General features: G+C 37.6%; 1 protein-coding gene across 4 annotated transcripts in view; it reads left to right on the top strand.

Moving 5' to 3' along the window:
* LOC136883537 (REST corepressor) overlaps positions 1 to 18,356 on the top strand; it is a 230,794-nt gene that overhangs the window by 46,952 nt on the left and 165,486 nt on the right. For all 4 annotated transcript variants that reach the window (XM_067155907.2, XM_067155908.2, XM_067155905.2 and 1 more), the window contains one exon: positions 739 to 912. In XM_067155907.2, the coding sequence (XP_067012008.2) occupies positions 739 to 912 (174 nt within the window). The remainder of the gene's footprint in view (positions 1 to 738; positions 913 to 18,356) is intronic.

The raw sequence follows: 18,356 nt of genomic DNA, 5'->3' as shown, positions 1-18,356 counted from the left end.
GATTATTATTATTATTATTATTATTATTATTATTATTATTATTATTATTATTATTATTATTATTATTATTATTATTATTATAGGTGTGGGCTTCTCTTATCGATGATCCTTAGATGATTCATGCTTTTGAAGTGATGAAGACCTCAGCTTATTTTTTAGTAGATTTATAGTACTAAATCCTCTTTCACATTGGCATTATTGCAGCAATAGTGATGACAAGTTTCCTTAAGAAAGGAACCCTTTCTTTCGTTTTTTCACTTATTCATAAATTCTAGGCACCTAAATTCATTTTTCATTGCCGTTGTGACTGGGCGCCTTGCTAAAACTGTAAGAAATAAATTTTCAATACAATATATCAAGTAAATAATATTTCATCAGTCTTGGGACTATTTATTTTGTATAATTGCACTTCAATATGGAACAAAAGTGAAATTTATAGCTTATAATTGCTAATACTGTACATTATTTTATTTGAACTTAGTTATCTAACACTTGTTCGTTTCAGAGATGGTGGGTTTGAATCCCATTATCAGCAGATGGGTTTTCTAAGATTTTCCATTTTCACACCAGACAAATACTGGGGCTGTATATTAATTAAAGTTATGAGCACTTCCTTCTCAGGCCTAGCCTTGTCATATCCTGTTGTTACCAGAAATCTAACATTGTTAGTGCAACATTAAAACTGATAGGGAAAAAAAAGGAAAAACTAATGCGTTCCTCTCATAATCTGTTTTCCAGTTACCTGATAAATCGATAGCAAGCTTAGTAAAGTACTACTATTCATGGAAAAAGACACGCAGTCGGACGAGTTTAATGGACCGACAAGCCAGAAAACTTGCCATTCATCGAGAAGAGGGCAGTGAAGGAGGATCTGAGTTGGGATCGAACACAGACTCGGATTCTGACGAAAAGGTACGAGTATTTTTGTATACTGTATGTAGTTATTAGCTCATTGGTATGTGTATGTGTTCCTAGTTTAATACATGAACCCTCTAGTGAGGGTTCAAATAGTTGTGAGTTACCTAACTTCCTTGCAACTTTATTTTTTTGTGTGCATCTTAGTTAATCGTATATCTAGTGCAAAGTATATTTAAATGCTGCCTGTGTCCTAGCAGGCCGTTCAGAACTTCATCTTCATGATGCATAAAAGACTATTATTAAAATAACTTCAGTTCTAGTCAGGCTTTTAAAAAACCTTTTAAAGTGTTAATGCATTCTTAATCATTCTTACATTTAACATATTTTGTAAATAATCAGTACTGTTTAGGGCTGGGTTTGTTTGATTATCTTGTAAATTAATTAATTATGATATCTGCTGGAATTTCCATAATTCTGTCTTTAACAACATGGGGTATGAAGGAAGGTTCTTGTGGACTTACATTCTTCAGTATCAAGGTGTTTGTTCTATCCTATCATAAATACAATTTCTTGGTATAACCACATTGGATGTAACATCTCTATCTCCACTATCTTGCAAGTGAGAAGATAACTCCTGTGTACTGAGGAACTGGCATGAATAAAGGTGCACAGAGGACCTGGCATGAATAAAGCTTCATTTACATCACGATTGAATTCACTAAATCTTTGTCTAGAATTTTTTCTCTAAAAAGCATGTGTCAGCTTTATGAGTCGTATTAATTTTTATTCCGGAATTATCTGTAAATGTACAGTGAAACCTCGATTCTCCGTTTTTGGAGGGACCTCGGAAAACAAACGTACAACACGGGAAAACGGAAAATCCGGGAACGAATGAACCATCAACAATTTGGCTAAACATCACAAAAATGAAATATGTATACTTATAATCTTAGAACCGCCCCTAAACCAAACCAGACTACAGCCCCAATGGGCCTTCCGCCTACCAAGCGACCGCTCGCGGTCCGAAGGCCTGCAGATTACGAGGTGACGCATGGTCAGCATAATGAATCCTCTCGGCCGTTATTCCTGGCTCTCTAGACCCGGGTCGCCATATCACCATTAAATAGCTCCCCAGTTAAAGGTAATCGTAGAATGAATGAACCTGGAACCAACCCTCATATCCAGGTAAAAATGCCTGACCTGGCCAGTAATCGAACCCGGGCCCTCCGGGTGAGAGGCAGACAAATTAGACCACGGGGCTGGCTTCAAGCGTTAATTACCGGTACGCGACTTAAAAATCTCGAAACTTTACATTCAGTTTTACCGGGAAAACTCCGTCAGTTTCCTCTGAAAACGTCATATTCATTTGAAAACTTCTTTCAGTTCAGCAACTTTGATCAGCCAAACTCTTCGAAAATCTAATACCCGTAACACCAAGCGACAATCGACCACAAGTAGATTTTCATTCTCTAATTTAATAAAGTAAAGCACATTAGATACAAAAGCGTCCAACATGATGGCAATTTTTTTTTTAAATCTTCCATTGTAATTTGGTCACCGGTATACTGTTCGTAGTCAGTTTATAGAAATCTTGTACCGCGTAAATTAGGCCTACATCAACTTTTAAAGGTTATGTTGAACTCGAGAATATGGTTTCGAAAGTATATAAATCCTCAATTTCTCGAATGTATTGTATTTAGTTCTACCCGTCACTAATCACAGTTAAATTGGAAAGTGAAAAAATATCATTAACATTCCGAAATAACGATTATTCGCGACCTTGAGCTCAGCTGGAAAGCGCGTTTGCTGTACAAATCGGTACGAGTGCGAAATGATACAGAGCATTTTAAATGTAACGTGCGCAAATAAAACGACTGCGGCTTTTATACAATTTTAACACAAAAACGTGAAATTCCCAGTCTTAATACTAGAACGAAAACAGTAATAGGCAATCCCAAAACCTCCCATGGTTTTATGTACGGTATGTAACGTGCAACATATGTTCTCGATAACATAATCGTATAAGATAATATTAAAATACTAAATTTGTGTTACTTAAAAAGGAGTAGTTTCGATTCCTGCCTGAAAGCCCAGTGACTACAGTGCCCTGAGGGAAATGCCGAAAACCTGTTCGGCGATGCACTCGAAAAACGTAAAAAAACTAACATCTAACCCTGGACGTAATGTAGACGTTTTGCAAGTACGAACATTTCACGAAACTAGTTCCGTCTTCAAATAGAGCTGTCGAAATGCGCTCTGCCTTCTTCCAGTTGTCATGGACACTCTCTGCTTTATGATTTCCGAGGATTCTCTATACAATACTACCAGAATGGGCTACTAAGATGATCCCTTATGCAAGTTCACCGCCGATCGCTTTTCTAGTACAGTACTTCTTCAAATTACCGCAATGACAGGACGTCAACACCCAAGATCCGTAAGTATGCCGTAGCCGTCCTTTCATAAGAGACAGTTTCTTGAAAAACACGTGATCGAGGATTTAGCGTTGATGGGACTAAAATATCTGGACGGTTGATCCGGAAAATCGTTTCTTCGAGGAACGGATAATGCGGGAATTTTACAACGTGATTTAATTAGGATGCTCGCGGGACCACGTAATTTGAACGGATAATACGGGAAAACGTAGTTTCCGGGAACGTATAATCGAGGTTCTACTGTAACTATAATTGATACCACTATTTGTCCATACCCCGTAATATTTTCACTTTCACTGTCGCCATCACAGTGGCTATGCTCGTTAAGGTGTGAAGTCTGTATGGTCTGGTCTGAGACTGTGGGTAGCTTGTTTGATTCCATTTGGTGGAAAAAATTTTCACCATCAGAATGTTGGCTGGCATGTTAGGAAAGATGGTAGTATACAATTTCTAATCACTAGATCATTTACCAAAAGCCTGGATTAAATTCCAGACCTCTCTGCAGTGTTCACTTGGAGTGAGAGCATATGACACTGTTAATGGTGATTCATTCATCAGATGGAGATGTTAGGGGTAGGTTGTGTGCCAACATGGGGTTTCACCCTCTTCCTATCTCATACCAAAAATCATTATTTCATCAAAATCATTATTTGATCAACTGCTGAAATGTTATTTATCACACTTTTGAGCTGATTGGCTGGAGTATGTGTACACTTATTTCAATCTATGGTGACACTGAACTGAAAGTGAAATATTTGACTGGTGTTTCCCTTGGCAACTTTCTAAGCTGCAAGGAGGGAGACAGGGTGCCAGAACACTGAAACTCGCCAACACCATGGAATGGATGGGCTAGTGGTGGGCGGGTGTGTGGTTAATAGTCATGAGGATTTTAACTGTGCATGCTTAACTGTCAAGTGCTGCAGTTAATTGTACTGTACGACAGAAAACACTGTCTGTGCATAACATACCCATATTTCACATATAGAAAGCAAGACAGTGTTGTTGACTAAAGGAGAAGCAGAAAATTTGTAGAATTAGGGAGACAAGACGTTGATATTGTGAAAAGAAAAAAGGAACTGTTGCAGGATTGAACAAGCAAATCAGTAAATTCCTGTCGTTTTCCTGAGGTGGTGCAGCTCTTTTCAGGCACACTGCAAATGGAGATGAGCTGCATGTACCATTTTATCCGCATACCACCCTTCCCACCATTCTTAAATCTCTAGCAATACTGGGAATCAAACCCGGGTCACAGAGGGTGGCAGCAATAGTGGTAACCGTAAAACGATGAAATAGTCAAATCTCTTTTACCAGAATGTGAGGAACTTGTTCTGGAAGAAGAGATAATGTGTAGGACTTACTGTTGCCCCAGAAATTTGGACAGGATAATATTTTACAGGAGAGTAAAATCTTGACCAGTGAGAAATTGTTAGAAGACAAGAAAGGACAGAGTAAGAAATGAGGATGTGAGAAAGGAAATCAAAGTAAAAAAGCTTCCAGGCAGAATGGAGAAAAATAAACAGAAATGGTTTGGACTTGATAACTCATTGGGGTCGACTTATAGAACTGTTCCGTACACGACTGGCACGGACCAGAATCCAATGTATGAAACTTCCACATGCATTTTTTTTTTAACACCACAAACCTATTACGCTGGCGTAGCAGGGGGAGAGTTGATACTCCCAGGTGGCGATAGGGGGGGTCCTAACCAGCTTGCTGGCGGACTAGAAGGAAATAAAATACCTCTCATGGACCAAACGCACAACCCCGTTGTGGGTGGGGGAAGCAGACGAAGAATACACCCACGGTATCGCCTGTTGTAAGAGGCGACTAAAAGGGGCGACCAAGAGATGATCAAATTAGAACCATGAGACTACTTGTAATTGGTACCATCACGCAGGGAGCACCATGGATTGCTTTTACTTGCGCGTAATACCACTATGTTAGGTCCAAAATAAGTTTGTGAATAGTAGCAAAAGAGTGTGTTGCCGGCTTTTACAGTACCTGTGATTCGTATGAGCAACACCATGGGATGAGCGACACCATGGTTCTGCCTTGCCTATGTTTAGTGCCCACTATGTGAGGAACACCACGAGATAGTGCGGTTCCCTGTGGTTAGTCCACTTATTTGAGGTACCCCATAGGTTTGCATTGCCTGTAAATAGCGCCTCAATGTGCAAAACGCCATTGGTCTGTGTTACATGTGCAAATTTCATTACCTGTGAGTAGTATCATAATCTGTGGAATACCGCAAGTCTACACTACTTTTGTTTAGTACCGCAACATGACAAATAGCACGGTTCTATTTTCCTAGCGATAAGTACCGTTATGAGGGGCCGATGACCTGGATTTTGGACCAGTTTCAACTACAAGCCTTATCAATTCAGTATTGTGCTTTAGAAGCAGTCCTTTGGTCATTATTACTATTGTTTAACGCTAGTTTCTGGGAATGTGGGGCATTGCGGGTCGGATCCACTGATTGTTTTAACTTCATGTCCATCCATTTATTCTTCGTCCTCACGTTTTCGAATTCTGGTCAGTGGAGGAGTATGAGTTTTTAAATTGTCATAACATTTCGTCTCATTTTGTACCATTAGGGGTTGATGACCTAGATGTTAGGCCCCTTTAAACAAGCATCATCATCAAACATTACTGAAGGTAACTCGAAATTTTCACGCTATTATGTGTGCTACTTTTCTTTATATGCACTTTTATTCGTAACTATGTCAGACCAGTTCACCTCCCTTTGAAATGTCTGACACAGGGCTTTTAAATCGCCTCAGAATGCTTGGCAGTGAATGTGTTAATACAATAATACTGAGCAGTTACCGACAGTAATTTACATAGCAACACATTAATGTGTGAAGCATTTATTTGTGATCATGAGTAATTACAGAAACTATCCTGCGGTCTTTGAACTAAATGTAATTGTCTTTGCAGGACAACACAAAAATAGAGTTGTGGAAAGAGAAACTTCAGTGAGTGTAAAGTTGGCGCATGACTGCGGAAATGAAAAGATAAGCTAAAAAAACACGAACTATTCTAGATGCTTTACAAACGAAAAAATAAAAATAAAATTTGAGCAGTCTTCAGTGAAATAAGAGGGGTTAAAGTAATCTACATAATACAAGCTAAAATGTGCTTAAAACATAATGAAGGAACAAGAGAAAAAACAAGAGACAGGACAGAAATAAAAACAATAACAATATATAATAATTTACATCACTAGAAGGATACCATTATAAATGGTCCGTTATTGGACATAAATTTTCCAGCTAACTCATTCCTGGTTGCCAGCGTTCCACCCCCGTGTGCTAGGTTGGCCTCATCAGTTAGTACCTAGTACACCTACCAAGACGCATGAGTAGTGCATACTGTGGAGGCCACTGCATAGAGGAATGAGTTAGCTGGAAAATTTATAATGTCCAATAACGGACCATTTATATTGGTATTATAAATTTACTCAATCGGGACAAATATTTCAGATTCCCTATGGGAATCAATATCTTTATCACTAGGTGGTCTAATAAATAACTCGCTGAGACAAATTCAGTGAAAAAAGGTCAAAATAAAACATAATTGAATACAAAAAGTTTGCTAAAACTAAGAAAATAACTAATACAGACTGAAACAAAACAATAAGTGCTAATGGTGAGGTTGCGGACCTCTTATTCTAAAAATTTTAGTTTGATAACAAAAAACAAGTCAAAATCACTGTGTTGAAAATTCAGGCCGACAGTCTGTCTTTGTAGAAACACCATCACCACGAATGGCTAGGAGGGGAGAGAAAAAGCTTGAGAAACAAAGTTTGAGAGGAGACAACTTGCCAGGTGATATGTATGTGATAAGTGATGGAAAAATGCCGATGAATTAAAAAATTTAGAATAGCAGCATTCTCAATTTCTTCTCAGTTTAGCGGTCTTGTTCCCGAAGATTGTTTCCAATGTTGGCTAGGTGTATTTGCCTTATTTTAAATGGTCGGGACAGCAGCGCAAAATTGAGAAGCTGTGTTAGAGAAGTAACAGGTGCATGGTAAACTGTAAGTGACCATAGTGGAAACCGTCAATGAAGTTCCAATCTGTAATGGAAGAAACGAGGTTGTATGAGAAACTTGAGCTGGTAAGTAAAAAAAGTGAAATGGGTGTGAAGAAATCTTTAAACTTACGGTACTTAACCATCTCGTGCACGCATTTTCAGTTTGAGGTGAAAAAAATATTATCTTGATTTTTTTTATTCATTGGAAGGTTAAAAAATACTATCATGTTAAAGAAAAAGAAATAATAGTTCATTTTCTTTGAAAATTCCACAGACCTCGTATGAGGCCTATGTGCATGAAGGGAGTCCACACACACCACAACACAACTGAACTGAGGAATAATTTTCTTTTGGGAGATACTGTGCGCTGGATGTCAGTTGTACATGCACGTTTTACCAAACTAAATTTTGCTTTAAGGAGTGGCTGTTGTTGTTATTTCCTGCTATGGAATTCCTCAAAACACTGTGGACAAAGGGCATATTGGCAGCGAAGGCAGACACACCTGGTTTTCCTTGAACAACCGTGAAGGTGGCACTTCCATCCTTTCTCAGCTTATAGGTAGCCTTCACTTTCAACCATTTTTTTGGTTGATGGTGGCATTTGTGAAGCGGGTCTTCCTTTCTTGGGTTGATGATTGCTTCCATGTAAATGACAGAAGTAGTTAATGAAGACTTGTATTCTAACAGATCCACCTTCTCACAATCTGGGTTCATTCTCCAGAGGATCCAACAGTTTACAATGGTCGCATTCAGTAGATAATGGAAAACTCTGAAGTACTCCCTTTTGTGCCTTATGGTGTGCCAATAAAGACCTACGAGCGAGTCCATTAGATGTATGCCACCGATGTGGGAATTGTAAATGCTGATGGAATATGGTCATGGAATTTCAATGATTGTGCACAGTTTTCAACACCATCTCTTAGCAACACCTACAGGTTCTGCTCCAGCAAATGTAGATGCTATGTGTAAAAATGAATTATCATGCCAGCAGGTTATTGTGATGTTGGACTGCGACGTAACAGAGTACAACCCTCTCAGTTCCTTCTTCATGGTTTTCACAGACCGCAGCTTGAGATCAGCACCACAAAGCCTGTTAGCTCTGATAGTCCTGGAAGCATAAATGGCATCTTCAAGAAGTTTCTAGAGAAGATTAATCGACGTAAACAGATTATCAAAAGCTTATGGCTTTTGAACTTCACGTCTTCACGCAGCCTAAGAACATCATCACCAACTACTCCAAATTCAGAATGACCTTGACCATTTTGAACGTTTCCTTGATAGATCTCAAAACTATGGATGTATCTTGAAGAACTGATTAAGGCCCAAATTTTGAAGCCCCAGTTTTAGGGTTTACTCTTCATACATTGCTTCAGCTTTGATCGGCCTCATCAACTGATGAAAATTCTTCTGGCTGGGAAGAACATGTAAAGATGTGCTTGAAATGATCAATCATAGGACGTAAACGTATAAGCAGATCATTGATGTCTGCTGGAATGTTCTGATCAAAGACTTTAATATTACTTATCTAGACTCTCAGAGCGCGCTGGTGCTATGCGGAAAATTGAATATCTTCGCGCATCGCCATGTTGCGGGAACTTCAGTTTTGAATGCATGGTTAACACGTGGTGACGTTTACAGTATCTTGTGTGTTTTTATGGTGATTCCTATCGGTTAGCGGATCTGTGATTGTGTTATGTGATAAATGTGATAATTTATAGTATTGGCAACTATTTTAGTGATAAGTGCGAGCTTACATTGATGGGCGATATTAAAGGAGACTAGGCCTAAGTTGAGCCGTAAGTGCGGAGTGGAGAACTATTCACGATGGTGACCTCTTGTGCAGTTTTGAATTGCACAGTCGATATCAGAAAGGATCTGGTATCTCTTTTCACAAGTGAGTAGAAACTGAAATGTTATAAAATTAACATAATCGAGAATGGGATACAGATTGGTGGATTCAGTGATGTATGGACGTGGCTTTCTCAATATTTAGGCTTCTTCTTCTTCTTAGCGTTTTTTATTTCATTAGGGACAATTCTTAAGAACTAATCAGCTATTCCGAATATGCGCACATTTTGTTCTTACCGACTGTGTACCCGTATTAAAATTTCGATAAACACGGGCCTAGAATACGAAAAATATGATTGATAAAGCTTGGTAAAGCCATCTATTTTTAGGTCAAATTATGACTTCAGATTATTAACAATTATCAGAAAAACGATTTATTGATACCATTATTCATGTTTTCACATCTCCTTTATAATAAAAGAATTGTTAAATATGCTGTTCCAGAGAAGTTTGACTATGCTGACTCCTACTTTGCACTAGAAAACACCAATCAATCTACCTGTTTAGCTGTTATATTCATATATGCTTAATATTGAAGCTCCTTTATCTTCTTCCTTAAGTGAATCATAATGTTCTTGTAATAGAAATGTTAGAACACATTTTCAATTTCAATTTGTGCTCAGAAAATCTCCTTTCAGTTCGAGTTGATAAAATCAGTAGGCCTAATATTGGTATTCAAGATGAGAATAGTATGAGAGGGAATTTTGCATCCTAAATGATATATTTTTCCTCTCTTAAATTTAACCAACTGGTAAAAATATATTTAATTCAGAGAAACTTAAACTTTCTTTTCATTGTTAAATACATTTAGAATTATGAGGTAGAGTAGCACTAGTGTAATGAATTTCTTCAGGAAGAATATTTTCAAAATGTAAAATAATTTAGTGTAATGTGAATGATTGCTGGCTCCACCACTCTGTTCTGAAATATATCACATGAGGTTCTGTTTATGAAGCAGAAGAATATTTTGTGATAAATCAATGGGAGAATGTTCTGTCTTTGTATCCAGACTGGTTGAGAAAAAAAGGAGATAGAAATATATACATTTCTTTGATTTCGAATACATGGCTAATATTTTTAGACATATTGCTTACAGTTTTCCATTGAATAAGCCTGAATTTCTGTCAAAGTGGCTTGTTGCTGTTAAGAGACAAGTTTGTTCCAGCTTATTCCCATAGACTATGTTCAATTCACTTCACAGAAGCAAGTTTTTGGCAATCTGAAAAGAACACAATTCTGAAAGATGATGCAGTGCCAACACTGTTTGACTTTGCAAATCATTTAAAAAAGGTACTTGTACGTCAAGTAAATTGGATTAGATATTGTATTACTTAATTTTATTTTTATATTTTATCAATGATAGGGCTTTGCTTATGGTAGACCCAATAGGCCTATATATTTTTATTTTTTCAGACTGACAAGGCTCCCCATAAAAAGAAGTTAGATTTTGGAGGGACAAATCAACAGAATAACACCATAGATCCCAGTCCATGTAGCAGTTCAGTCAGTGCTGTTACACACTGCATTTCATCTGAGCACAATTATTTTAGTGGAGAAAGCCCCACAAAACATATAAAAATTTCAGTATATTTTCAGTAGATTTTAGATAGCTATTTTCCAAACCATATAGAAATCATAATTGGAGGTATACCCATCCTGATATACTATTTCATATCCTGGAAATAATAAAAAAGAAAAAATTCATTCAGATGGTAATTAGTAAAGTAAGTAAAGTTACTTGTGGTGAACACTGGGCATAGCTTAATTATTTTTTTTTTGCAGATATCTGCAGTCATGTACCATTTCAACAATAGTACTGAATAATACATGCTGTGATTACTGCCATGTAACTTTCATAGAAAACATTCTATTTCACAGGTTTTCTTTTTGCCAATTTCACAGATTCTTGCTTTTGATACAATTGTTTGTAAATACTGTAAATATTGAAAGAATTAATAGATTATTGATGTACTCCAGTCTCCTATGTCACAGGTAAAAGATTGTTTTTCTCCTCATGATCTGTAAATCGTACTGAAGTTGTAAACTGCTGTGATTTGAAAGTGTCTTGGTATTTTCATGATAGCTTAACTGCCGAGTCTAGGATTTAATTGCATGTGTCTATTCCGAATATGCAAACAAATTAGTTAAAAACATGGTCATTATAGTAGGCCTAATGTGAGCTACATATTCTTTCTTGAAGATTATTAATTCAATGTACTGGTATACAATGTTTTTCTGTTTTCGGAGAGTGTTCTCTAAATTTAAGACATGTGTTTATCTACGTAGGTATATATTTACTATCATTTCTAGTGTATTGTGAAGTCTTCGTACCTAATTTTCTAAATGCTGTTTTATTACGTCTGTTTTTTATAAGCCAGCTATCCAAATGATTTGTGGAGATTTGTTCAATAACAATGCAAATGTGTTCAGTTTGTATGCATAAGTATCACGCCTGTGTTATTACCGTCTTGATTCTTGTATATTTATTGCGTATATTCACGGTAGTCGGTGTAGGCTGTGCCATTTATTGTTAATGAATTAGGACCTTCTGTTTTCTAAAGCGGCACCTTTTTAACATTTTATTTTGGATGTATCTAATGAACATCTTTTTTTACCGTGTTATCCTGTATCGCAGGAATAAAAATAACCTGTCGAGAGATGTTTTCATTCGTGCGTAATGGAAGTTAATACATGAATTCCATACTACGATCTCCTCGGCGAGCTGTGGAGTGCCCGCAACATGGCGATACGCGCATGGGCAGCTCTTCCCCAGTCACGCGCTACTGCGCAGCCAGCGGTGTAGGGCCTTGGTTCTGATTGTCAATGAAGTGCAAATACTTCCATATCTCGCAAAATCGATTGTATATCATATTGTCAAGTATTACTGACAGGGCGCAGAGTATATTGCGACATTTGTTGTGAAGACTACATTTTTCTACAGACGGCCCTGGTTCTTCATCCATTTTGTTCTAAATGCATAGAAATGAGAATATATGACAAATGTGCCATGAAACATCAGTAGTCTGTCTTGGTTTGTATAAAAAATTCCACCAAAACAATACAATATAGTGTAGTTCTAATTGAGGATATGACTGTGAACCATAACCTCTCGTACATTTAGACCTCATATGAGGCCCCTGTATTATTACACAAAATAATGGTAATAAATTGCATGTACAATAAAAATACTAATACCATAGGAAAGAGCATGCTTTTCTGCTATATGAAACATCTTTACTTATCAGTTGCATATATTTGTAAAGGATGTATCATTTTCAATAATTTAGTCTCCATATGAAACACACATATAACAAGAGCGCCACAACCGTCTACAGTTGCGCAGCTGCTAGGAAGTGCTGTTATCTCATAGATATAGTTGTAACTAATATCAAACCTCACATGAGGTCTAAAGTGAAGAACAGAGTCATAATTTTCCACAAATTCATAGCAATTTTAAATGAACGGCGTACTAAACGAAACATAATTTGGGACCTCATATGAGGCTTGTGCGCACGAGAGGGTTAAAAGGTGGTTGTCCTCTCGAACTGACTTGGCTTTCTCAAAGTTAACAGTCCCGTTCGTACGATCGAGTCTATTGTTGGCTCAGCTGTGTTTGTGAGGATGGAAGGAGAAGAGGGGGAAGGAAGGGTGCAGGGCTGGAAGGGAGGGGGGAGTGGTGGTGAATTGGAGAGATGGAGGTGGGGTTTGTTTTTATTATAGAAGTTCTGACAAATATATGGAATGAATGTTTCAATTAGAATGTTCTTTTTTTCGTTGATTTCATTTAAATTTTGAGAGGGTTTCATAAACTGATCTAAATCGATGTGGATGCTCTCGAGAACGTTGAGTAAGGTGCCTTTTTGCTCATAATGCAAGATCTTAAGATCATTATCTATTGATGTGTATTTGTGGCTGGCTGTTTTATGATGTTCACTCATAGCTGAAAAACTATTATATTTGAGAGCGTTGCGATGTTCGGCATATCTTATCACAAAATTGTGGCCTGTTTGACCTAAATAGCTGGAATTACAGGATTGGTATTCTGATTTGTAAACTCCAGAGTTCAAATATCTATTATTAATGTTCTTATTGTTATTGTTGACAGTGTGTGGATTGAAAATGAGTTTGGAGTAGGTGTGGGAGGTTCTTTATGCTATTTTGATGTTGTGGTTTTTAAAGATAATAGAAATTTAGTAAATGCTACTATTATTGAAAGTGAATGTGGAAAAGTTTTCTTTAGGAGTGGAATCTTTTTCTAGGGTAGTATTGGGTCTGCTCTTACTGTATATCTATTGATGATTCTGCTGATGAAGGTTCTACTGAAAGCGTTGTATTCAGCAATGTTGTAAATAGTATTAATTTCCTTTTTGTAATTCTTGCGGGATAATGGGGCAATTAACGCTCTGAGTGCCATGCTGTTGTAAGCTGCTTTCTGTCCGGCCCCGTAGTGTAGGAGGCAACGCATCCGCCTGTCACCCGGCAGCCCTGGGTTCGATTCCCGGCTGGATCAGTGGTTTGTAGTTGTAAATGGTTAATATCCCTGGCCTGGTGACTGGGTGTTTGTGTCGTCCTTAACATTCCTTTCCTCACGTTCAACACTCTACACTTCCTCCATTCCAATTACATGCAGGTTCACATCACATGGTGCAAATAGGGACAAAAGATCCCTATAGGTCGACGCCCCGAACAAATAGCATTTTTTTTTTAAATGGCTGCTTTCTTATGTATGTCTGGGTGCACAGAAGTTTGTTGGATGGTATTGATGGTGTGGGTATATATTAAAGGATAAAGGATAAAGTGTTGTTGCACTTGTGTATAATGGTTAAGTCCAAGTATTTGAAGGCTTTATTGTTTTCTGACTATGTGGTGAATTTTATATGTGGGTCAGTGGAGTTGAGAAATTCAAGCACTGTGTTGCTGTTAGTAACACGGGAGTCTAAAATAATAAACGTGTCATCTATAAAGTGTACCCAGTGTTGAATGCTGTTAATGATGTGAGAATGTTCTAAATGATCGATATAAATATCCTCAAGGATCCCTGAAGCTGGCGACCCCATGGCAAGGCCTATCTGTTGGTAAATGACATTATTGAAAGTGAAGAAATGGTTATTCAATGTAAACTTCAAAATCTGAATAAATTCATCTATTTTGCCAATACTTAAATGGCTGAATTTGGAAAGATTGTATAGTGTTGTTAACAGGCACATTAGCATACATGTTAGTAATGTCAAATGAATGAAGTGTGTGGTGTTTGGATAAATTACAGTGTTTAACTTTATTGCAAAATTCTAGGGAATTCTTTACTGATGTATTGGCTTGAAAACGATAGTGTGATTTGAGGAATTTGTGAATGAACCAAGATACCTCATAGGTTGGACTTCTGAAATTGATAATGGGTCATATGGGAATGTCGGGTTTATGGATCGTGGGTGGTGCTTTTGCTGTGGGAAGCTTCGGGTTCATAATAATCATTTTGGGTTTTTCAAGGTCATTAAACAAAAACGAAACGTTCTTAATTATGGTATTTGGGTCTTTTTGTATTTTATTAGTTGGATCTTTTTTAGAGGTTATGAAGTTGTTCTCTGTAAAAAAAAAAAAAGTGCTTTATTGATATAATCATTTTTGTCCATGATTACGATAGCGGTCCCTTTACAATGCCAGTATAAATGGTCCGTTATTGGACATTATAAATTTTCCAGCTAACTCATTCCTGGTTGCCAGCTTTTCGCCCCAGTGTGGTAAGTTTGGCTCATCAGTTGGTAAATAGCACACCCACCAAGACGCTTGGCTAGTGCATATATCAGCATTCCCTTTGTCGGCTTTTGTTATTATGAAGTCATTGTGTTTGACTTTTTTCTTTAGTTTGTGGACTTATGCTATGTGTTCTGTATCGGGTTTAATGGTTTGTTGTTAATTAAGGATAGAAGATAGCTTGCGTTTGACTTCGTATCAGACCTCTTCTTGTATGTTTATGGGTAATTTATTAATGGCTAATTCCGATTCAGCTATGGTAGAAATTAAATTATCACGGTTAGGATTACCCCAAGTACATTAAGGTCCCTTGCTCAGCACATCAAGATCATCGGCATCTAGATTGATTTTACTTATGTTTACTACAGGTTGGTGAAAATCATTTGGCTTTATGTTGTTTGGGGTGTTATGTTTGCTAATTGTTGTTTCTGAAAGATAATTCCATTTTTTGTCAAGTGTAATTTGTTTCTTTAACAAAGTAAGGTTAAGTTTGTTAGTGACGTGTAATTAGAAGAACGTCCATTCGAATGGGGCAAAGGAGAGTGGAAACTTCTAAATGAGTTTCATATAGTTTGTGGTTCAGAAGAGATTTCTTTTTATGGAGAAATTTAATTTCGTCTTTAATCCAAATTTTATCGGTTTTAAGCTGTCGCGCAAGTTTTTGCTGTGTTCCTTTGAATTTTCTTGGCGAATATTAAAAAATTTGGGCGTTAAGTTAATGAACAAGCATTTTTTCAAAAAATATAAGTCTTGCCCTAATTTGGCAACCTTTATTTTGAGATTGCAATAAAGGTTAGCTTTCTTGCCTGCCTGGATGGCATTTCCATTACAAGATATTAGAATCATTCATCAGCTTGAGCGGCATCTTTGTCTGGCATCACGTGATCACAGCCGATCAACATGCCGGTTTCCCGGGCATCTGTAGGAGTCTCTGCATTGTCAATGCGATGTATTCGGCGAAAGTTGTACCGACATCTCACAAATGTTCCCTATAAACCATATACATTTTTATATTGCGCTTTCATATGTAATTTATATTGCAGTTTTTACGTGCTGACTGGCTCAGACGGTTGAGGCACTGGCCTTTTGATCCCAACTTGGCAGGTTCGATCCTGACTCAGTCCGGTGGTATTTGAAGGTGCTCAGATACGTCAGGCTCATGTCGGTAAATTAACTGGCACATGAAAGAACTCATTTGGGGACTAAATTCTGGCTCATCGGCATCTCTGAAAACTAAAAGTAGTTAGTGGAACGTAAAGCAAAATAACATTAATTATATTGCAATCCGTTTACCTTTTAAGCTTCTTGACGAACAAAATTTGAACATGCGATGATATTTTAAAATTCTAGTTTTTTTATTGAAAATAAAGGATGCGACGATTATGCAGTGAAATGCGGTATATAAATTATAAAATGTCGATGATATTTTGAAGAGGCTAGAAATTGATTTATGATGTTTCAATGACCGGGAGAGTGTGGGGATATTTTGCCAATGGGCATTCCTTCAACTGTGAAGAAACACCCTTCCTGGTCTAGCAAAGTGTGTAAAGCCCTTAAAATTAGAGCAGAAGTCTGTTGTCTTTGCAAGAAATGTGGTGTTCCAGTTCATTTTGTGGGCTGATTCAAAAAAATAACACTCTAATTCACTATTATTGAATGAATAATGCTTATTGAACAGTGCATACCTGCCAACCCTTCCGATTTACCCGGAAACTTTCCGCTTTTTAACTTGTGTTCAGATTTTCCGATTTATTTTTACTTCTTCCGATTTTTGACCAATATAACCTCTAGTACGACCAATACTCTTCTCCTAGGATAAAGGATAAATTCTTTTGTGCTAGTGTAATTTACGAAAGAACATTTTCAAGCGTATTTATTTGATGCTTTATTTCGTGAATGTTTCGTCCGTCGCCTTCGTGTATCGTGTTTCCCGTTCACTACAGCAGCGTGTGTGCTTTATACAGCTGGGGATTCGGGGTGGCAATCGTCCTGCAAGCAAGAGGGCTAGCGCCGCTAGCGACTCGGTTAATCGGGACTAAAGAATTAGTTTGTTAATTGTGCTGTTTGCGTGCTGTTAACATCGTTTCTGTGCGTAGTTTCTTCGGAGTTGTAGACCACGTGTTTTTTCTTGCATTTCTATGCTTTCCCCCTCTGTCAAAGTCGTATGTTAATAATGTATGGGACATATTGAATTATTTTGTATGTGGTAGTTTCACGGTGATTAAGTGCATAATTTTAACGAGATGAGTGTTTTTAAGGGAGTTGTCGGTGAGAGTTTCTGGTATTTTCTTTTCTCCTTATGGCCAAAAAATATAACAAACGTTATCTCAAAGTTTCAGAGACCTATAAATTTCCGTTCATTTTATTGCGAAATTCACGCCCTTGCATAATATACGCATTCCAGTGTTTTTGGGTCCAAAGTGGAGAAAAAGAAATGTTCACCTATTTGACGCACCCACAACTTCGAACATCCAACTCACAGTTCCGGACGCGTTTCGAAATAAAGATGTCAACTACTCAAGTAGCAGGCTTCGTATTGCGAAAGCGGGCATTCCAAATGCAGGGCAACGTGCTGTTATTAGGCGGCAGGAAATCCCACTGCACTAGTTTTAAGACTTCCGGGTTCGGGACATTATGTGATCTCAAAATTGTCAGTCCACAGTATTTGAGTAATACTGCATCATACAAACTCGCGGTGATCAGTTACGCCGAAACTTACGGGAATAGGGCAGAGGGCAGCAAGTATTGAGTGTCCAAATGAAACGTGCGTTGCAGTGGTAACAGAAGTGTACTTCAAGCGGCCAACACGTCTCGCAAAGCATTTCGCGGACCATAAAGCGGCAAGTATCAAATCAAAATCTCTTTATTTGCAAATGAGGTGTCTACCTCGGTGGCAAATGGTACACTAAAATACATTATTGTCAAGCACTAAATATTAAATTAACAAGAGAAGAAAATTTTCCTATAATACAATGTTATACAGAGCCTCCGTGGCTCAGACGGCAGCGCGTCGGCCTCTCACCGCTGGATACCGTGGTTCAAATCCCGGTCACTCCATGTGAGATTTGTGCTGGACAAAGCGGAGGCGGGACAGGTTTTTCTCCGGGTACTCCGGTTTTCCCTGTCATCTTTCATTCCAGCAACACTCTCCATTATCATTTCATAGCATCTATCAGTCATTCATTAATCACTTTGGGAGTGGCGACCCCATCGTACTAATAGCCTATATATGATTCATTCCTTACATCCCTGACCCGGTCAAAGACTGGAAAACAGGTTGTAGGTTTTCATTTTCACAATGTTATACAATTTACACTAACAATGTTTTCTATTAAACACGCAGCTCATCCTTAATAAATTTATATTGTTTACAAAATTCTACTTCTAATATCTCGTGTACTACTAACAAATATAGTCGACTGATATACAGTATGT

Source organism: Anabrus simplex, chromosome 11 (assembly GCF_040414725.1).
Source record: "Anabrus simplex isolate iqAnaSimp1 chromosome 11, ASM4041472v1, whole genome shotgun sequence".
In the NCBI taxonomy this organism is placed as follows: domain Eukaryota; kingdom Metazoa; phylum Arthropoda; class Insecta; order Orthoptera; family Tettigoniidae; genus Anabrus; species Anabrus simplex.
The sequence above is the reverse complement of the archived record's forward strand: the minus strand, read 5'-3'. Positions and strand labels throughout refer to the sequence as shown.